The sequence below is a fragment of the Mytilus galloprovincialis genome, chromosome 9 (genome assembly GCF_965363235.1).
Source record: "Mytilus galloprovincialis chromosome 9, xbMytGall1.hap1.1, whole genome shotgun sequence".
Taxonomy (NCBI): domain Eukaryota; kingdom Metazoa; phylum Mollusca; class Bivalvia; order Mytilida; family Mytilidae; genus Mytilus; species Mytilus galloprovincialis.
This window is the reverse complement of record NC_134846.1, coordinates 14,441,600-14,464,591: the sequence shown is the minus strand read 5'-3', so window position 1 is coordinate 14,464,591 and position 22,992 is coordinate 14,441,600. Positions and strand designations below refer to the sequence as shown.

At 32.3% G+C, this 22,992-nt stretch overlaps 1 protein-coding gene across 1 annotated transcript in view; it reads right to left on the bottom strand.

The window, feature by feature from the left end:
• Positions 1 to 22,992, bottom strand: part of LOC143044490 (zinc finger ZZ-type and EF-hand domain-containing protein 1-like) — a 115,303-nt gene that overhangs the window by 28,243 nt on the left and 64,068 nt on the right. Inside the window, exons 37-62 of the mRNA XM_076216536.1 lie at positions 22,396 to 22,558; positions 22,019 to 22,130; positions 21,215 to 21,348; positions 20,655 to 20,740; positions 19,639 to 19,763; positions 18,818 to 18,897; positions 18,128 to 18,188; positions 17,691 to 17,764; positions 17,065 to 17,127; positions 16,302 to 16,378; positions 15,825 to 15,942; positions 15,346 to 15,527; positions 14,704 to 14,770; positions 14,216 to 14,279; positions 13,368 to 13,531; positions 12,573 to 12,769; positions 10,203 to 10,316; positions 9,469 to 9,512; positions 8,562 to 8,777; positions 7,890 to 8,014; positions 7,530 to 7,600; positions 7,134 to 7,215; positions 6,652 to 6,752; positions 5,980 to 6,151; positions 1,986 to 2,114; positions 268 to 570 (exon numbers count right to left, since the gene is read on the bottom strand). Coding sequence (XP_076072651.1) covers positions 268 to 570; positions 1,986 to 2,114; positions 5,980 to 6,151; positions 6,652 to 6,752; positions 7,134 to 7,215; positions 7,530 to 7,600; positions 7,890 to 8,014; positions 8,562 to 8,777; positions 9,469 to 9,512; positions 10,203 to 10,316; positions 12,573 to 12,769; positions 13,368 to 13,531; positions 14,216 to 14,279; positions 14,704 to 14,770; positions 15,346 to 15,527; positions 15,825 to 15,942; positions 16,302 to 16,378; positions 17,065 to 17,127; positions 17,691 to 17,764; positions 18,128 to 18,188; positions 18,818 to 18,897; positions 19,639 to 19,763; positions 20,655 to 20,740; positions 21,215 to 21,348; positions 22,019 to 22,130; positions 22,396 to 22,558 — 3,124 coding nt within the window. The remainder of the gene's footprint in view (positions 1 to 267; positions 571 to 1,985; positions 2,115 to 5,979; positions 6,152 to 6,651; positions 6,753 to 7,133; positions 7,216 to 7,529; positions 7,601 to 7,889; positions 8,015 to 8,561; positions 8,778 to 9,468; positions 9,513 to 10,202; positions 10,317 to 12,572; positions 12,770 to 13,367; positions 13,532 to 14,215; positions 14,280 to 14,703; positions 14,771 to 15,345; positions 15,528 to 15,824; positions 15,943 to 16,301; positions 16,379 to 17,064; positions 17,128 to 17,690; positions 17,765 to 18,127; positions 18,189 to 18,817; positions 18,898 to 19,638; positions 19,764 to 20,654; positions 20,741 to 21,214; positions 21,349 to 22,018; positions 22,131 to 22,395; positions 22,559 to 22,992) is intronic.

The window sequence follows — 22,992 nt, the reverse complement described above, 5'->3', positions numbered from 1 at the left end:
CAGTTTGACAAGCACCAATTTTGATCATTGAGAAGCTTAACATTCCCTTTACAACACAACATAATTAAAACGTTTAGCTGACTTTACAGAGTTATCTCCCTGTAGTGTTAGGTACCACCTTAATCTAAAATATTTTTGTAAGGAAATGACAAACATTTGTTATAAATTGAGGTAAATGCATGAGGAGTCCACATAATAAAAAAATATTTGGAAAATTTAAATTCCAGGATGTGCATTTACTATGAAAATTTTGATACTATAATTTACCTCCAAATCTTTAATAAGCCACTGCTGACTGAAATCTGTTCCTTTACTTGATAAATACACCAGACACTGAATAAAACTGGCTTCAAAAAGTTCTGTAGCATAATAAGTCTCCCCTAACTTTTTTAAGTTGTTGCTAAGGACTTTAAGGCTTAGTGATAACACCCACACTGCCTCCACAGAAATATCTTCATCAGTCTTGATCTTAGCTGTGATACTTTTTACAGTTTGTATAAAAACACTAAAGTGATCTGTATCCCATACTTCTGTTACCATACTGAGGCAATCAATAAATTTATCATTTATCTGAAGGTAAATTAAAAAAATTGAATTCTATTTGATTAAAACATATATTCTTGGACAGTTCAACATTTATTAAAAGACAACTAAATAAAGAGTCCAAGTATGCTGGAAAATCTTCTGAAACATAATTTTTTCAAAGCAAAATCTTATAACTGATCAAAACTAAATCATGTGTTCACCAGAAAAAGTTGCAACCTACATTATATAGTACATCTACCATAGTCAACCATGAAAATCTGAATTACTTCATGTAGAATTCATTAGTTTCCTGAGGACTATATCAATATCTAATAAATTTCATTCTTTTTTAAAGTATACTTATTTTGCAGTTTTTAAAATTTGACACACAATTCTTGTTGTATTTACAGCTTGACAGACTTGCCTGTCCTTCATCTATTTGAGTTTTACAGATATTAGGGTAAGCTGTTCACCAGCCAATCATCTTCTGTCATTACTTTCTTTTCCCTTTGAAATAAAATTTTAGCTCATTCATGGCAGGGAAATTTTAGCGCCTATATTCTGAAATACTGCAGTGTTAGTAATAACAAACTTGAAACTAGAGGCTCTAAAGAGCCTGTGTCGCTCACCTTGGTCTATGTGCATACATGTATTAAACAAAGGACACAGATAAATTCATGACCAAATTGTGTTTTGATGATGGTGATGTGTTTGTAGATCTTACTTTACTGAACATTCTTGCTACTTACAATTTTTTTTATCTATAATAAACTTGGTCCTTTAGTTACACAGAGGAAAATATTTTGTAAAAATGTACAAAAATTTATAAAATTAATGAAAATTATTAAAAATTGACTATAAAGGGCAATAACTCTTTGAGGGGCAACTGACCATTTAGGTCATGTTAACTTATTTGTAGATCTTACTTTGCTGAACATTATTGCTGTTGACAGTTTTTCTCTATCTATACTAATATTCAAGATAATAACCAAAAACTGCAAAATTTCTTAAAAAAATTACCAATTTTGGGGCAGCAACCCAACAACCCATTGTCCAATTCATCTGAAAATTTCAGATTAATAAATATTGACTAGATAAACAATTCAACCCCTTTTCAGAATTGCTCTAAATGCTTGGTTTCAGAGTTATAAGCCAAAATCTACATTTTACCCCTATGTTCTATTTTTAGCCATGTCTGCCATCTTGGTTGGTTGGCCAGGTCACCGGACACATTTTTCAAACTAGATACTCCAATGATTATTGTGGCTAAGTTTGGTAAAATTTGGCCTAGTAGTTTCAGAGGAGAAGATTTTTGTAAAAGCTATCGACGGACGACGACGACGACGGACGCAAAGTGATGAGAAAAGCTTTCTTGGCCCTTCGGGCCAGGTAAGCTAAAAAGAAAGGAGGAAAAGTTATCTGAATATGATAAGGGAGATACAAATGTAGGTTTAACTTACTGTATGTCTTTTTCTTGTTTTGATGTCTATGACTAGAGTTTGGTATTTATCAGGGAAATGTTTTAGGACCACACCTGTTTGCTCTGTTCCTATATGACTAAAGTGGACCAATGTTCCTATTGTAAGTACCTAAAAAACAACAAAAACAGATCAATATTTTAGCACATCAATTTATCAGTGCTTGTATGTATAAAAAGTAAAATCACAAAAATACTGAACTCCAAAAAAAATTAAAAACAGAAAGTCCATAATCAAATGGCAAAATCAAAAGCTCAATTCATATCAAAGATAAATGATAAAGAAAAACAAGAATGTGTCCAAAGTACACAAATGCCCCATTCCCACTATCATTTTCTATGTTCAATGGAACGCGAAAATGTGGAACAATCTCTAATTTGGCATTAAAATTAGAAAGATCATATTATTGGGAACATGTGTATTAAGTTTCAAGTAGATTGGACAGACGGACAGAATAACGAACAGACGAACGAATGAACAAACAAACGAACCAACGAACGGACGAACGAACAGACGGACACACAGACCAGAAAACATAATGCCCATAAATGGGGCATAATAAATGGGGCATAAAAATCAAATAAATCTAGGGTATTGTCATGGGAATTAGGTTTATAAAGAATTCTAATATTTTTTGACTTTCCAAAGAGACAATACAAGAAAAATATTAGAATAAGAATTTGTAAGCACATCAATATACCTCAGGGAAGCCAGCCATTACAAACAGTGCAAATATAGACTGTAGATCTGGTTTGTCTGTCATAGATAACACACATAACTTTACCTCAGGGAAGCCAGCCATTACAAACAGTGCAAATATCGACTGTAGATCAGGTTTGTCTGTCATAGATAACACACAGAACTTTACCTCAGGGAAGCCAGCCATTACAAACAGTGCAAATATAGACTGTAGATCTGGTTTGTCTGTCATAGATTACACACAGAACTTTACCTCAGGGAAGCCAGCCATTACAAACAGTGCAAATATAGACTGTAGATCAGGTTTGTCTGTCATAGATAACACACAGAACTTTACCTCAGGGAAGCCAGCCATTACAAACAGTGCAAATATAGACTGTAGATCAGGTTTGTTTGTCATAGATAACACACAGAACTTTACCTCAGGGAAGCCAGCCATTACAAACAGTGCAAATATAGACTGTAGATCTGGTTTGTCTGTCATAGATAACACACAGAACTTTACCTCAGGGAAGCCAGCCATTACAAACAGTGCAAATATAGACTGTAGATCTGGTTTGTCTGTCATAGATTACACACAGAACTTTACCTCAGGGAAGCCAGCCATTACAAACAGTGCAAATATAGACTGTAGATCTGGTTTGTCTGTCATAGATAACACACAGAACTTTACCTCAGGGAAGCCAGCCATTACAAACAGTGCAAATATAGACTGTAGATCTGGTTTGTCTGTCATAGATTACACACAGAACTTTACCTCAGGGAAGCCAGCCATTACAAACAGTGCAAATATAGACTGTAGATCAGGTTTGTTTGTCATAGATAACACACAGAACTTTACCTCAGGGAAGCCAGCCATTACAAACAGTGCAATTATAGACTGTAGATCAGGTTTGTCTGTCATAGATAACACACAGAACTTTACCTCAGGGAAGCCAGCCATTACAAACAGTGCAAATATAGACTGTAGATCTGGTTTGTCTATCATAGATTACACACAGAACTTTACCTCAGGGAAGCCAGCCATTACAAACAGTGCAAATATAGACTGTAGATCTGGTTTGTCTGTCATAGATAACACACAGAACTTTACCTCAGGGAAGCCAGCCATTACAAACAGTGCAAATATAGACTGTAGATCTGGTTTGTCTGTCATAGATTACACACAGAACTTTACCTCAGGGAAGCCAGCCATTACAAACAGTGCAAATATAGACTGTAGATCAGGTTTATTTGTCATAGATAACACACAGAACTTTACCTCAGGGAAGCCAGCCATTACAAACAGTGCAAATATAGACTGTAGATCTGGTTTGTCTGTCATAGATAACACACAGAACTTTACCTCAGGGAAGCCAGCCATTACAAACAGTGCAAATATAGACTGTAGATCAGGTTTGTCTGTCATAGATAACACACAGAACTTTACCTCAGGGAAGCCAGCCATTACAAACAGTGCAATTATAGACTGTAGATCAGGTTTGTCTGTCATAGATAACACACAGAACTTTACCTCAGGGAAGCCAGTCATTACAAACAGTGCAATTATAGACTGTAGATCAGGTTTGTCTGTCATAGATAACACACAGAACTTTACCTCAGGGAAGCCAGCCATTACAAACAGTGCAAATATAGACTGTAGATCAGGTTTGTTTGTCATAGATAACACACAGAACTTTACCTCAGGGAAGCCAGCCATTACAAACAGTGCAAATATAGACTGTAGATCTGGTTTGTTTGTCATAGATAACACACAGAACTTTACCTCAGGGAAGCCAGCCATTACAAACAGTGCAAATATAGACTGTAGATCTGGTTTGTTTGTCATAGATAACACACAGAACTTTACCTCAGGGAAGCCAGCCATTACAAACAGTGCAAATATAGACTGTAGATCGGGTTTGTCTGTCATAGATAACACACAGAACTTTACCTCAGGGAAGCCAGCCATTACAAACAGTGCAAATATAGACTGTAGATCTGGTTTGTCTGTCATAGATAACACACATAACTTTACCTCAGGGAAGCCAGCCATTACAAACAGTGCAAATATAGACTGTAGATCTGGTTTGTCTGTCATAGATAACACACAGAACTTTACCTCAGGGAAGCCAGCCATTACAAACAGTGCAAATATAGACTGTAGATCTGGTTTGTCTGTCATAGATAACACACAGAACTTTACCTCAGGGAAGCCAGCCATTACAAACAGTGCAAATATAGACTGTAGATCAGGTTTGTCTGTCATAGATTACACACAGAACTTTACCTCAGGGAAGCCAGCCATTACAAACAGTGCAAATATAGACTGTAGATCTGGTTTGTCTGTCATAGATAACACACAGAACTTTACCTCAGGGAAGCCAGCCATTACAAACAGTGCAAATATAGACTGTAGATCAGGTTTGTCTGTCATAGATAACACACAGAACTTTACCTCAGGGAAGCCAGCCATTACAAACAGTGCAATTATAGACTGTAGATCAGGTTTGTCTGTCATAGATAACACACAGAACTTTACCTCAGGGAAGCCAGTCATTACAAACAGTGCAATTATAGACTGTAGATCAGGTTTGTCTGTCATAGATAACACACAGAACTTTACCTCAGGGAAGCCAGTCATTTCAAACAGTGCAATTATAGACTGTAGATCAGGTTTGTCTGTCATAGATAACACACAGAACTTTACCTCAGGGAAGCCAGCCATTACAAACAGTGCAAATATAGACTGTAGATCTGGTTTGTTTGTCATAGATAACACACAGAACTTTACCTCAGGGAAGCCAGCCATTACAAACAGTGCAAATATAGACTGTAGATCGGGTTTGTCTGTCATAGATAACACACAGAACTTTACCTCAGGGAAGCCAGCCATTACAAACAGTGCAAATATAGACTGTAGATCTGGTTTGTCTGTCATAGATAACACACATAACTTTACCTCAGGGAAGCCAGCCATTACAAACAGTGCAAATATAGACTGTAGATCTGGTTTGTCTGTCATAGATAACACACAGAACTTTACCTCAGGGAAGCCAGCCATTACAAACAGTGCAAATATAGACTGTAGATCTGGTTTGTCTGTCATAGATAACACACAGAACTTTACCTCAGGGAAGCCAGCCATTACAAACAGTGCAAATATAGACTGTAGATCTGGTTTGTTTGTCATAGATAACACACAGAACTTTACCTCAGGGAAGCCAGCCATTACAAACAGTGCAAATATAGACTGTAGATCTGGTTTGTTTGTCATAGATAACACACAGAACTTTACCTCAGGGAAGCCAGCCATTACAAACAGTGCAAATATAGACTGTAGATCTGGTTTGTCTGTCATAGATAACACACAGTGTGTGAGGTGTTGATGGATCACCATCTTCCACTCACTAGATATGTATAAACTCTGTAATATCCTGGCCACAGAACACGCCCATTCTAATCCCCATCTGTAATAAAAAATTGAAATATTGATGAAAAAATGGCAAAATATAGACCTTGTGTAAACAGCAAAGATTTCAATGTAAAAGAAATTTAGGGGTGAAGAAAAAAAAGACAATAAAAAACAGTATATCAAGAAGAAAAACTATTTTGGTCAATTCAAAGTTATCAGGCTTTTTAAGTTTTAGTTATTTCATACAATTCAATATAATTATCAAATTATGATCATGGTATAGTACAAAATTAACTTAATTCTCCATTTAAAACAGTCCTAAATATCCTTTAATAAAAGTTTGGTACATATTGGGTTAGTGTTTTCAATAGTATGTTTTTATATTGTAATTTGTAGTGCCTATATTTATATTAAAAGGCATTAGAAATGACAACTGAAATACCACAAAGTTCTTCACTTTTCATGTCACATTTAAGATGACCTTGGAGTCTTGGACTTGATCAGTCATTCAATTGTATCAACTTATAGTAATAAAAAACTGTATATCTGACTTACTTTTCTAAACAGTTTGCTCCAAACGAGAAGAGATATTTGATTGACTTTTGACCTTCAACTTCATTGGTCCAATCCTTAGTAATGACTGCCTCATCTGCTACCTAGTGTAAATAGTCAACTATATTTTCAAGATCTTGTCAGAGTATATAAATACATCAAAACATTAGAATAATAGTTCCTAAACAGTATTACCTCCCTTGGATTGTCATAGATCAGCATATTTCAAACTGTTTAAAAAATAGATAAATATCTGTAAACCAAAACCAAAATGTTTCATTTATGTTACATTTTTTGAACATTGAATTGATTGATAATTTTATGATAAACACATGTTTATGCAAAACTGTATATTTTACAACAAAAATCAAATTTACAGGCATGCAGATTTTTTACTTGAAATGAGTTTTTTTTCAATGTACTATCTTATGCTTAAGAAGGCATTATCCAAAAAGAAAATATCCACAAAGCCAGAAAATAAATACCTTAGGTGATGATTTCTTCAACAATGGACCTAACAATCCCATAGCTAGATGTTGTGTGTTGACTTCATGGCCACTCTCTCCCCTGTTATAAATCAGAAATATTATAATATGAAAGTGTTCTATCAACAATTGTTTGATAAAAATGAAGACATAGATATGTAAAAGACTTAAAACTTTGTTAAATTTTACAACATTGACTGTTAAGCACATAACCAGAAATAAGTAAATTTCAATAGAATATAGTAATTCTATTAAAAAACATTATTTGAAAATACAGAGAATTTTAACACAGGGTTAGTGGTTTTCAGGTATGTTGTTGAAATTCAAATCATAGTTAATAAATTGTAAATCAATTAAACTTCCCTTGCTCCTAAACAGTTAATATTCTATACTCACTTAGCTATTTTAAAGAGTAACTGTATAAACTCAACTGTTGAGAAATTAAACGTCACTCCTGGAAGTGTACTCTGGAATAATATAAAATGAAGGATTCAGATCACGATGTTAGTATATATTCAATGTAACTAACAAAGTAAAACAGACATTTGTTGAAAAACAATTAGTGGATTGGGGAAAAGTTTATTTTTCATCAAGAACGTCAATGTATTGGTAAATTTTTACACATGAAGCAATATCTTTGAATTATATACCGTTATATATATTTTTAAAACAACTTTTATCTTTTTTCAAAATTTATGTTAAGACTTTTGAAACATTTATTATGATAATTAAATTCAGACAAATAATCATAGACACCTTTGAATCTGCTGGTATCATAGCTCCAAGTAATCCCATAACCCTCTCCTGGGAGTGAATTGCAAAAGCTTCTTCTTGTCGCTGTTCTAGTGACCTCCCTTCCTGTAAGATGTCTTTACTTCCATCTAAAACAATAAACAAGTCATGTAAAGTTTAAACTACTATAACAAAACCAATACTTTCATATTACAAAATGTCATTCCTTATTAAATTGTTACATAAAGCTCACTCAAAACTTAAAGTTAGAAATTAGTCATTCTATGTATATCCCTCGTGCATAACTCTGATTCCTTGTTTTGGCTTTGACTGTACTTTTGGTCCTTTTGGGATATATAAGCTCTTAAAAGTTTGTAAAAGGTTTTTAATTGTATTTCTAACTTGAGCAATCACCTAGGAGACAAAAATTGTCATAAAGCAAATAACTGTATAAAGAACATGAGATAGATTTTAATGCAGTGCTCTTGCTGAAATATGCTTTCTAAAATAGGAAAAAATAAATCTTTGGAGGGGTCTTCTCTTGGGCTTTCAAAATATGAAATTAAAAAGCAAAATGCAACGATGGATTTAGAATACAACAAAAATGAAAGTTTTCAGCAAAAATCATCTTAATGCATCACATCAAAAATATAATTGATGAAGCCATGGAAATTTTAAATTGAATTTAGTTGTTACCTTCAGCATCATCTGGTACTTGTTGTAGACAGTGAGTGACAGCATCTATACACTGACTCTGTAACTGGGCTGCTAACTTGATATAATCTGGGTCAGGATACTGATTATTATTATGGATTATATCACCTGTAGCTAAAGCTTGTACTGTAAACAGCAGCCATACATGTTGGTGTATGTACGCTTGTATCATAGAGTCCGAACTTTGGGATGTCTTTACTGAAAAAGGAAGAATATTTTGATCAGAAAAGAATTAAACATTAATTGAACTACAGGCTCCTGACTTTGGACAGGCACATACATACATACCCTCCACTAACCTGGCACAGTGGCCATATGTAACAGTACAACATAAGAACAAACTATCAAAATCAGTTGGAAAAGGCTTAACTCATGGATAGATACAAATACTACACAGAATGGACGTGACTTGGTACTTGTATATCCCAACAACAAAAAGCCATTAATTACAGATTTGAGAGAACTCACAGTTAATTACTGACAGCTATAGTTCAAAGCCACTACTACATTGTACTAAAAAAACAACATGCATCTGTTAACGGATTTAGACAATGATGAATATGATGAATATCAAATCATTTAATTATACAATGTGGAAGCCTTTATACATGTATACATGTATTGCATTTTCAAAATCCTTGACTCAAAAATAAATATATTAACAAAGATACAGTGTGATTCCCAATAAAATCTAACTGTATCTTAAGTGATATCACTTATGTTCTCCAATGGATTTTAGCAGGGATAATGTTGCTGAATCTTTGGATTTCTGTTTAGTGTTGCGTTGAGTGATGTTCATCTGTAATCTTCTTTTGGCCATAACTTTTACTATTAATATGGCTTTTGAAGAACCCTTTTTTTACAATAATTTTCTAACATTGTTACTTACATTTAATCATTGGAAACTTTGTTATATCATGATCAGTATTGTGTCTGAAATTAAAAATATATATTAATCACCCAATTCCAACTAATGTGAAAGATTGTCTTCTAATGTCTTCAAAATTGCTTTTGACACAAATTAGCAAAATTTTATTTTATTTGAATTAGTAAAGCAAATATCTATAATCTTTCTTATAATTTACATATCATAACAGTATACTGTAAATTCAGAAATTATTGAACACATTTATTATTGGATTTATTAAGGCCATTTTAATTTTTGCACTATTCTGGAAAATCCTGTTCATGTATTCGTATCATAAATTCAAAAGTGTGAGTTCGAATTATTGCGATTATAACCATGACACATTTTTTTGCAATAATAAAAACAAATGTATAATTTCTGAAGTTACAGTAGTAGGATATTGACAATGACACATCAAAATCAGAGTCAGATAAAAAACAAGAGGGACCGAACAGACGTCCGCACAGACCAGAAAACATAATGCCCATAAATGGGGCATAACAACTGTGAAAATAACCACTAAAATACAAGTTTTGTCTTTGAAATCCCCATATCTAAACTATATGATAATAAACCACTTGCCAGTATCTTAGAAATGCATGATATGAATATTCTTGTACCTCTTTTGTGGTCAATTATTTGAGATATTATTTCAAAACTTTTCAATCTGATTATTATTGTATATGAATATAATGACATAATCAAAACAAACTTACTCCTTTGGGAAAGATCCTTTGTTATGACAGCCAATACAAAGATCAAAATCTTCGCACTGGTTACAATGTATTCTGGTACCCACTATAAAGGCTTGGCACATGTTACATTTATATCTGTAATACAGTAATAAAACATATTTTTAGTGCACTACATAAATATTTCATACAAATTAAATCCTTTATTTTTTTCAATGATGAAACTAGTTTCAATAAATTCAGGAACCTAAATATATGCTTTAGAGTTATTACATTAGCTGATATATATATATAGGTGAAACAGTGATGATATTTTTCAAAATAAATGCTTGTACCTACTATATGTGATTATCAAAAAATAATTTACAATGTACCTCTTATTTCAAGAAACTGTACTAGAGTCAATTATCATCTAAAACCTGAACCTATAGCTATAAAGTATTATTTCAAAAAGAACAAGATGATAATATTCTATTTTAGCTTGAAATCATTAAAAGATGTGGCAATTTTTGGCTGTTCCCATATTGATTTTTGCAAGGCATACTTTATTTTAGTGTTGTCAAATCATACAGTTTTGCCTAACCAGTTACATGGATAATCGTTCAACCGATTAAAAGGTTAACTGGTATAGTTTAAGTTGATATTTTAAGGCTTTATCTATAGTACCCAACAAATGTTTGTTTTTAAAATACGGTGAATTGAAGTTTGTCCTTTGTCATTATAAGGCTTGTCTGTGAGGATTCCTGTGAAAGTTTGTTAAATATCCAATACCACCATATCTACTGTGGCGTTTGTAATAAAGTCTAAGGTAACAAGTGAAACTGCGAGCTACTGCTCACTGATGATACCCCCGCCGCAAGTGGATAATATTAATAGTGTAAAAATATGGAAGTGTTCGGTAAACAGGAAGTTGTCGAGTGATGAATCTGAAAACGCATCACACGGTATAGCTGACTTATAAAAATCCTGAAACCAAATTTCAGAAATCCTTGCATTGTAGTTCCTGAGAAAAATGTGACGAAAATTTTTAATTTGGTTATCATGTGTAAAATCATACAAGTGTTCGGTAAACAGGAAGTTGTCGAGTGATGAATCTGAAAACGCATCACACGGTATACCTGACTTATATAAATCCTGAAACCAAATTTCAGAAATCCTTGTATTGTAGTTCCTGAGAAAAATGTGACGAAAATTTTCAACTTGGCTATCATGTGTAAAATCATACAAGTGTTCGGTAAACAGGAAGTTGTCGAGTGATGAATCTGAAAACGCATCACACGGTATAGCTGACTTATATAAATCCTGAAACCAAATTTCAGAAATCTTTGTATTGTAGTTCCTGAGAAAATTGTGACGAAAATTTTCAACTTGGCTATCATGTGTAAAATCAGACAAGTGTTCGGTAAACAGGAAGTTGTCAAGTGATGAATCTGAAAACGCATCACACGGTATGGCTGACATATATAAATGTTGATACCAAATTACAGAAAGGGTGGATGTGTAGTTCCTGAGAAAAATGTGACGAAAGTTTCATGGGACGGACTGACTGACGGACGGACGGACAGATGGACGGACTGACGGACAGACAGAGGTAAAACAGTATACCCCCCCTTTTTTAAAGCGGGGGTATAAAAAATAAAAAAACCTTCTTGACCTTATCGAATTGAAATTCTGAAACCGTTTTTTTCCTTCATTTACTCTCAGAAAAATAATGTGGGACATTTCAATTTGAAATTATTCAGCCTGTTTCACCTACCATCAAGTATACATTAATTACATTCAGGTTGATTTGCATTTCGCAATTTTTAAGTCGGTGTTTTGTTTAAAATATGACAAAGCCTTGTATCTTCAGATGTAGGTCTACGCAATATCAGATCAAAACTTATATAATGAAGAAAATCGTAAAATTTATTCTGATAACTAATCTTAAGCTACTGTTTAAAAACATGTATAGTAATTATGTTTACTTAAGATCTTGTCCCTAGCTAATAGACAAGTTGTTCAAGTACTAATTGATTTAATATTTTAAAATTAGCAATCAATTTTACTGGACAATTGATCTGTCAAATTAATTACCAAGACGTAATTTTTAGATAGAACAAAATTGTTTAATGATTTAAATACACTTTTAAATCAAATCTTCTAAGATTGAAAAACAGTCCGGTTAACCGGTTAGCAATTTTGGTATTCAATATTCTGTCCTTCCAATGGTTAACCAGTTAACCGTTGACAACACTACCATACTTTATTTGCTAAATTATATATAGAAGAGAGCTGCACTCAGTTTTTTCAGAGTGGAAAATATGAGATTTTTTTTTCCCTTTTGTTGTAGAACACCCAATGACATATAAGGACAATCATTTTAACAGTTAAGAAAACCCAACCAGTACTTACACCAAATGGACAAATTCATGGTCATCACCATGGTCACCTTCTGGTTTTACTCCCCCAGCAAAACATGTGGCACAAAGATCCATATCACTACACTGTAAACATCTGTATCTTCTGCCAGGAAGGGTCACACCACAACCATCACAAGATATCTCCACCTCAAGTAGGTCACAAAACCGGGCAACAAACATCTGTACTTGCTATTAAGAAATATCATAAGCATAATTTTTTATTTAAAGAATTAAAATGTGTTTATGTATCTGCACTGATAATAACAAAGAAATTCATTTCTATAAATGGAGTACACTTTGAAGTTTGTTGAAAGTAAATTGGCATTAAGGGAAATGAGGAGCAGACACATACTAGAATAAAAGCATGTAAGTTTTACAAATTGTGGGGCTTATTAAATGCAATCTACATCTGCTCTGAATATAAAAAGGGAAAATAGACACGACAGTTTCTATTTGCTAATAATTTAATTTTGGATGTAAGGTGTCTTCTGATTGGCTGACATTATTTTGTTATGAGCCCATAGACATAATTTAGTCATGTGACCGTGACGTCATCAACGTTTTTTCATGGTTTTCTACGGTTTAAAATGGAATTTAGAATTAAATTATAAGAAATGACTGTAATATTTTTTCTGTCTATTCGAAATAACATAAAAAATGTGGTGCACACTGTAAAATAACCCGCTACACGCATTTTTCAGTGTGCACCAAATTTTTATCTTATTTCTTCATAGACAAAAAAAATATTACAGTCATTCCTTAATTAAAATGAGTGGAAAATAATTACCCTTTTTTCCTCTTTAAATTTTGGATCATCCACTTTGTTTTTCTCATACCACTCCTCAAAGCCAGATGAGCAGTCTTCAAACCACTTGATAAACTTCTCATATTCCTTTAACTGATTGTCCTCGTCCTGATGGTCTACCATACAATCCCTCATCTTTACTGTTTCTGTCAATATAAAATAAATAATATTAATCTAATCTTCAACTGATTGTCCTCATCCTGATGGTCTACCATACAATCCCTCATCTTTACTGTTTCTGTCAATATAAAATAAATAATATTAATCTTAACTATCAACCATATCTCTTTGAAAAAGTAATTTAAGTAAATGATAATCATGTCTGCACCCTACAACTGATCGTATCCAAAGTTTACTTTGGGGCATAATAAGAACTAGGCAGGCAACTAGACAAGACATCATTCAAATCTTCACTTTCTGGTGATTACTTCAACAAAATATGTTCCAAATAATTAGAAACAAGATTACAGATATTTTGTCCTATAAAAAATGTGAGAGACTGTGAGTTTATCAAAGAAAGATGTGTTTCAACTTCCACCTGCCTTTTAAAATAACAAAAGCAGACATGAGAAAGTGTAACCAAAAAAGTACTCAGAAAAAAAACAAAAAAAGCACCTTTACACCTTCATGTCATGGAAACAAATCTGTGTACAAGTTTGGTGGAATTCTATTAGACAATTTTTAAAGAAGTATGGTCTAACAAAATGTGTCATGAATGGTAATGCTGACAATTCTAGATGACCAACATGTTCCCATAAGCTGTTGTGCATGACAACAATTAACATATGCTACAAATAATAATTACTATTGAAGTTATTTGTCAACCATACCTTTAGCTACATCTAAGTACAGAGAGGGTAACTTGGTTTCCGTAACAAATGTCAGATCATAGGCCTACAAAAAAATCAAATAATCAGAGGTAAAACAAAACATATTATGCAAGAACACTGGAACTGCAATAAAAACTGGAACTAGAATGTTTTCATAACAATAGACATTATACCATATAACTTCAATAAAATAGATTTCCGTTCAATCAATTGAACAACACAGTATGTCAGATTTCAACAATGTAAATATATAGGTGTACAATGTACTGGGAAATAACAAAATAGTTTGTAAGAACTTTAGAAATAGAACTTCTTTTTCAATATGATGATATGATGCAACTGTATATATCCTAAAATAGTATTTATCACTTCAAGATTTCTGCAGAGCCTGTAGTAGAAGACAATTTGAATGTATGGTGTTATAGATTTAATTTTCAAATGCGTTTTACATGAAGGAACTATAACTTTTATCTGATTGAGCCACCTACCTGCCATTCTATATCTAGGAGATGTAACAGACATGTCTGAATGAACTCATAAGCTGGCATAATCTTCCTGTAAATATAGGTTTTAAAACTGAATAATTCAAATCTTGTTTGCATATTGTATTTAACTGGAACTGTTATATTCTGTTAAATTCAATCATATACCAGAGACTGTTCATTTCTGACTTTTATGTGAAATGTGCACAATTTAAATGGTATTGAAAGAATAAGCATTATAATAAATCTGTATTACTGTGGATTCAGTATTACTGTGGATTCAGTATTATTTGTTGAATGACAATTTTCATGGATTTTGTGGGTATAGGTGAACCTTAAAAATGAATTTTCACCGAATGACTAATTTCCTATATGCTTGCATGCAGACTTCTGCAAAAACACCAAATTAAATATCCACTAAGTTAACATATTAATTTTCCTTAATCCACGAAAATTGGTACCCATAAAAATAAATGAATCCACAGTAGCAAAAATTAAAGAATTTTAAAATAAAATTCAAAACTTTTAACAGTGAAAACACTTCTGGAGATAGACATAGTCAGTAATCCAATTACTATTTCTAAGAAAATAAAATCCCCCCAAAACCCAAGTATCAATAACTCGAAAAACAAATGTTATGATACTTACTTGTCTAACTCATGCTTGTGTAGATTATGAAAGGGTTCAGACAATCTTCTAATCAGCTGGTAATAAGCTTGTCTGACCTTAGCCTCTTGTTGTAAACCACACCCATCTAATCCATCAGCGTAATGTTTAGCAAAGCCATCCTGATATGACAATAATTCTTGGAAGAATAGAACAGCTGGAATCTGAAAGTAAATAAGTTTTCTATGGATATTAATTTGTTTTAACGTATAGTAGTCTCCTGCTTTAATAAGTAAGACACTCCGGAGTGTAGACAAAATTATGGCCTGATAAAAGTTGTTACCCATAGTCAAAGATTGAACTTGCAAGAAAAGTTGCAGTGTAGTAAAAGAAAAAAAAAGTGCCTTAAATCAATAATCTTGAGAGTGGCCTTGTCAGAGAGGTAATGAGTTGTATTTTCAGTCTTCAATTTGCTTCTAGATGCAATATACTAAGTTGTATTGTACTCATTGCCAACATACCTGAAAAATTCCATTGGAGACAGATAGACAATGAATCCTGAGGAATTCTGCTGTAAAGGAATACACATCTGATACAGCCTTGGCATGGTTTACTCTCTCCTGAATCATTCTATTCACTCTGTAATATACACAAAATAAATGGTAATTTTATTTTTAACAAATATCTTCTATAAACATTATAGAACTCAAAACAAAATTGGGGCATGTTTGCTAAGAGAGATGTTAAATACATATATAATCAGTATATTACTTTATAAGACTTTAAAAGTAAGCTTGCTTGACTAATAATGGTGTAACTGTAAATACATAATCAGCTCATTACCAGTACTGTATTTATACATAAAAAAATCTGTTACAAAATAAGTGGTAAATTTAACTTAAACTGAATGCAAACATTTACAATCATGTTTATCTTTTTATTGACAAGATTTTGTTTCTCTTTTACTTTATTTATATAGAAACAACTTTATAACAAACCTTTCAGTGGTCCATGCTGGATCCTGTACAAATTCTAACACCAGTCTAAAGGATGGGTATTTGTCTGTGACATCCAGCTGTAATATTAAAATATGACTTTAAATATGAATTAAAAAAAGATGAAATATACAATAGCACAAACTATACAAAACCATAAACAAGCCAAAATTTTTTAAAGTGAAAAAAACATTTACATATAAGAAAAGACAACCAATGATTAGGTTTCTGACTTGGGATATTAACATGTTTATATGAAGTAAAATAGCTTTCTGAAAAAGTTCACTATGTCTACATTGAAAAACAGATCTTTCCTTTACTCACCTTTAAATCTTTAGACTACTAATAATGAATGAATGAACTTTATTTCTCATTAACTACAAATTACATAGTTACAGAGAATATATATGTATAAACAATTACATTAAATATTAAAGCACATGTGAACAATACAAATATAAACATTAAATTACAAACTAACCAGGAGGAGTGACCCTCACATTTATAATTTTTATAAATCAACATAGTTTTTCAAGAACAATATAATTATTAGAGCTCATCAATTGTTGATATTTAAAAATATTTGGACGAAGAGTACAATAGTGTGGTAACAACCTCAGTCTTTCTTGATGTAAAGCATTACATGACATAATATACTGATATTCATCACCTACGTCTCTTGATTCGCAAAGATTGCACAACCTATCATTTCTTGATGTTATTCCACCTGTTAATGTATATTGAGAAATATTGAGGTAAATCATACCTTAATTTTTTCATTTTTCTTGTTAGAAAGTTTCTTCCACTGCTTAGCTGCTTTAGATCTCATCTGTATATTCAAAACATCTTTAGTCATTGTGCAACATTCTTATAAAATTATTCCTCATCAATTCATTTCAAAACATCATTTACTTTAATAAACATATATTGAAAATTTCTTTAAACACAACTATTTGATTTGGCATTAAACATGAATTAACCTGTAATTTTTGTAACTAAAATTAATAAACCTTTAAAAAACAGAATATTTTTTTCAAAACACTTCAAACCAAGTAAAAACAAGTGAAACTGTGTGCTCCTGCTCACTAATGAAACATCCGCCCAAATATTTCGGTAAACAGGAAGTTGTTGAGTGTTGAATCTGAAAACGCATCACACAGTATAGGTGACTTATATAACCCCTGAAACCAAATTTCAGAAATCCTTGTATTGTAGTTCCTGAAAAAGATGCGACGAAAATATTCATGGGACAGACTGATAGATGGATGGACAGACAGGGGTAAAACAGTATACCCCCCACTTTTTCAAAGCGGGACTATAACTTACATGTGCATAGTAAATAATACAATAACCTAATAATGCTATTAAAAGACGATTAATGCTATTACTCACCTCATTTTTTAACTGGATCTTTGTTAAACCAGCAAACTTCAACAGGTACATAGCCTTATCTTTACATACCAATGCTGGAAAATATATATGCTTCTATGTAAATAATGTTTTTGCACTGTTTGGGTTAAATAGGTAGAGGGTTAAGTAAAAAAATTTTTGCTAATGTAAGGTAACAATTAGGGTCAAAAAGATATCAAAATATTCAAACAACCTTGATTTAAATTTTTTCTGAACTTATATATGAAAGTGGAGATAAGTCATTTGAATGTAGGCAATTATTACAGCCGTCCATACTACTAACTGGAACTCTACACTAAGTAAAAGTAAAAAATGTTTATTAAGGACAGTGTGCACCTTCAGACCTTAAAGAAACTACAAACATGATTTTTTTTTTCACTTATTTTCTTTTAAATGTTATCATTGGTCTAAACAATTACCAGATCCCTCGTCATTTTCTTCTTCTTTTTCTGCTGCAGCTATTTTCTGTTTAAGTTGTAGCTATCAAAAGAAATTATAGCATGTAAAAGAAATTTTAGACACAGGGAAATCATTTCTGTTAATGCAAGCTTATGTTTGCCTATAATTCCTGGTACACAATACATAATAACTGCGTTTCAAATGTCTGGGGAAATATTACATTTGTTCAAAAAGTAATTTTTAAATCATTGCTGAAAGATGAAAGACTAATGTACTTATGTTGTACTGTTATATCACTGTATGTATGTGCCTGTCCCAAGTCAGGAGCCTGTAATTCAGCGGTTGTCGTTTGTTTATGTGTTACATATTTGTTTTTCTTTCATTTTTTGTACATAAATTAAACCATTTATAGTTATCTCGTTTGAATTGTTTTACTTTGTCATTTCCGGGCCTTACATGCAGTACTGGCTGTGCTCATAGTTGGAGGATGTACGATGACCTATAGTTGTTAATTTCTGTGTTAATTTGGTCTCTTGTGGAGAGTTGTACATGTCTCATTGGCAATCTTACCACATCTTCTTTTTTTTAGAATGACAAAAATAATTTTTGGAAAAATTGTTGAAGTGCTTATTACTATTTCTTTAAAATCACATTGTTGTAGATTAATTTTGTATATCTCTGCTTTCTGTATATTGCAACAAAATACATACCAATTGCATTCTGATAGACTCAGCTGTGGAATAAGCATGTAATATACCGTCTGATACACAATGGTCTCCAATGGATACAGCTGAAATTAAAATAAAACAAACTTAACTGTAAATGCACAATCATTAAAAAAAATATCCTCAACCAATACAGGTGAAATAAATAAGCCAAAAATATCCAAATGAACCATCTGAAACACAATAATCTCCAATGGATAACGGATTTATTATTGCAAAGTTAATTGAAAATGTATTTATAAACTTTCTCTAAGTTACTGACCTCATACTAAAATAATTCTAAAATGTTGCCCAGTCTTGTAAACTTACCAATATATTATTGTAATGTTTCGCAGTTGTGTAACCAAGGTAACTAACTAGTATATTTTAGTATATCCTCTCTCTCTCTTGCTTGTTGTGTGACTATTGTAATTATTTGAAAGTATGTGCCTATCCCAAGCCAGGAGCCTGTAATTCAGTGGTTGTCGTTTGTTTATGTGTAATATATTTGTTATTCATGCTCTTATTTTGTACATCAATTAGGTCTTTAGTTTTCTTGTTTGAATTGTTTTACCTTTACATTTCGGGCAATTTATAGCTGACTATGTGATATGGGCTTTGCTCATTGTTGAAGGTCGTATGGAGACCTATGGTTATTATTTTCTGTGTCATTTGGTCTTTTTAATTATGGCAGTTGTTTCATCTTTTTTTGTTTTTATATATCAACAAAATATTTAATTAGATCATTAAAGTTGTTGAGCAGCCACTGTAACTTACCAATATATTTCTGTAAATCTTTTAATTGTTGTGTAACTATAGTAACCTACCAATATATTTCTGTAAATCTTCTCTCAGTTGTTGTGTATGCCATATAAGGGCAGTAAACACTGCAATGACAGCATTCTCTATAGTTTCTCCTCCAACTTGCAGTCCTTTGTTATGGTCTCGACACCTTTTTACAAATAATTATAATATAAGTGACTTTGCTATCCAATTTGTCAAGTTTTGAAATAAAAAGTAAAAATAAGAATTACAACATAACACAGTAGATATCTGTCGTCTTGAGTCAGAATATGTCTTTGTTAACATCTTAATGTGTGTGTCCATTCAGGACAATTTATTCATAACTTGGCAGGATTAATGGGGGAAATTGGCAGAATAAACCTAGGGGCATTGAAAAACCACAAATTAACAAAAAAAAACCAGAAAAAACCTTGGTCAAAAAGAAAAAAATCAAAAGATGAACAACAGTACCAACAAAACTTGAGATACACAATCCTAAAATTAACTAGAGAGAACTCAGGTGCTTGGAAGTGTCACCAGTTCCTACTTCACTGTCATGTTATTGCTTTTAAATACAATGATGAACCATACAAAGTGTTAAAGCATCGCACAAGAGTGGAACTGTAATTGTCTACTTCACTAACCCTAAGACATTAGCAAATTTAGATATATATATAAAAAGTTTAAACCCGCTGGATATGTTTGCCCCTGTCCTAATTCAGGAACATGATGTTCAGAAGTTGCTGTTTGTTGATGTGGTTCATAAGTGTTTCTCGTTTTTTTGTATAGATTAGACTGTTGGTTTTCTCATTTGAATGGTTTCTCACAAGTCATTTTTTCTGGCCTTTTATAGTTTGCTGTTTGGTTCCCGCTGTTGTAGACCATACTTTGACCTATCATCATTTACTTTTACAAATTATGACTTGGATGGAGAGTTGCCTCATTGGCACTCATACCACATCTTTTTATATCTATACAAATTGTTAAATGGCTATTCAGATCTTAACATATCTTCAAGTAAATAAAATAGAATAACAGTTATATCTAAAAGTGTACTTACTTTTCAATAAGCCTGAGTGGAGCCCCTTCTTTCCTGTCAATTACTTCCAACAGAAACTCTAACACACTTCCTGATGATTCTGCTTGCTGAAAAACATGGAAAAAATTTAAACATTTTTCATATTTTAGTTTTTATATTCACTAAAATATTGGCTGCCAAAATAATCACATTTTTGTCTGGTCAATATTACATGGATATCCCTATTGATAAAGGAGAAAATTCATACATGATCAATAAATATGTCAGAATTTATGGAAATAATACCCTTATCAAAGGATCCATAGGATGTGCAGTACGAGGGATAAGGTCTGTCATATTTTTTTGTAAAATTATTTTTGGGCTTATTCAAGACATTGTTTTTTCATTTGAATAAATTACATTTTGTCATGTCAGGGAATTTTTTGGCCTACTATAGGGTATGGGTTTTGATCCTTGGTGAAGGCCATATGTTTACCTCTAGTTGTACCTTCATCCTTTGGTCTTGTGGATAGCTGTTGGTAACCATATCACATTTTCTTAGTTTTATACATTTGTTATATACTTCTTAGCAAATAACTTACAAATTTTCCTGACAATGAGTGTTGAAGTTTTCCTATCATATATCCCCCTCTAAACAGAGTTGTCCAGAGTTCACTACGTAATACATCTTGTTCAGCAGTGTCCTCTGGGCCTATAGCCAAGGTCTTGACAGCCTCTGTAAAACAAAGAGTAATTAACATGAAACAAAGAAAAACAAGAATTTGTTGATGGGTTTTTAGAAAAAAATGTCATTTCTTAGGATCGTAAATTTTGTGTTTCATAGCTGTTGAAATTTTCCTTTTTCATTTCATTCCACATTAAATTGGGTGGTTTTTCGTTAAAATATGAACAAGTATATGATATGGTGGATATAACTTGCATTTCATCCAATAATACAAGAATTCTGTAATTATCCTGAAGTTTAAAATGATTAGAAAATGCAGCTTATTAATAATGATGTAGTAATAAATACACTTCTAACTAACTAAACATAACTAGGAAAAGTAATAAATGATTAAATAAAATTTATAACAAGAATGTGTCCTCAGTACACGAATGCCCCACTCGCACTATCATTTTCTATGTTCAGTGGACCGTGAAATTGGGGTAAAATCTCTAATTTGGCATTAAAATTAGAAAGATCATATCATAGGGAACATGAGTACCAAGTTTGAAGTCGATTGGACTTCAACTTCATCAAAAACTACCTCGACCAAAAACTTTAACCTGAAGCGGGACAGACGGACGGACGAACGAACGGACGAACGAACGGACGCACAGACCAGAAAACATAATGCCCCTCTACTATCGTAGGTGGGGCATAAAAAGTTAAAACAGCATCTTACGTGAGTTGGAAGCTAAGGTTGCTCCACACAGACGACCCATCAATTTTGTTAGACTAAGCTGTAAGTCAAAAGGCCATGATAAAGGTACATCAGGACTTCCTCTAGCTGTCACCTGTAACATAAAAACTATGTTTCAAAGTAGATGTTGAGTAAAATTGTGTGGTTTTCTTTTATCTTTGGTTGACTGAAATTATGATGATGATTATAATATTACAATTACTGATATATGTATTACGATAATAAATTTGACAAATCTGTAAAACTTGAAGCATGCTGAAGATGATTTTAGAAGAAAAAAAAACCAGCAAAAACACAATGAATAAATAAAATCATTGCAAAATAGTTTTATAAACCATTTGGTTTAACAGATGTCTTACTTTAAATTTATATCCCCATTCTGTATTACTGTTGTCAGAATGAAACAGGAAGTGAACATGTGGCCCTGTAAACTGGACTTGTCTTGGCCATTTGTTAGAGCCAACCCTCTGATCAAACTTCATCTGGTAACCAGTAGCATCGGTAAACATCAGGTAGTCATACCTATAGAATAAAGATGGTCATTATTTCATGGCATACTATACATATATCATTACTTGTAGGGGAGAACTTTCATGACTTTTTCTAGTTCATAATAGTTAACAAATTTTGACAAAACCTGTCTGTGATAAATTTTAACCCATGTCTACCTGGAATTACATAAACAGATTTTTTTTATATTTTCCAGTATCATTTAGCATGAATATTACTGTTAATTACTGTAAATTACTATAAATTACTGTAAATCACTATAAATAACTATAAATTACTGCAAATTACTATAAATTACTATAATTTTGTTTTTGAAAAGTGGCATTTCTTTAGTGTAAGTCAGTATTCTCCAAATTCAAATGAAAAGGGTTTTAAATGCTGATATTTAAAGTTGGTACTGGCAAAAACATAATTTTAAACAATATTTAGAGCGTAACATTATTTTA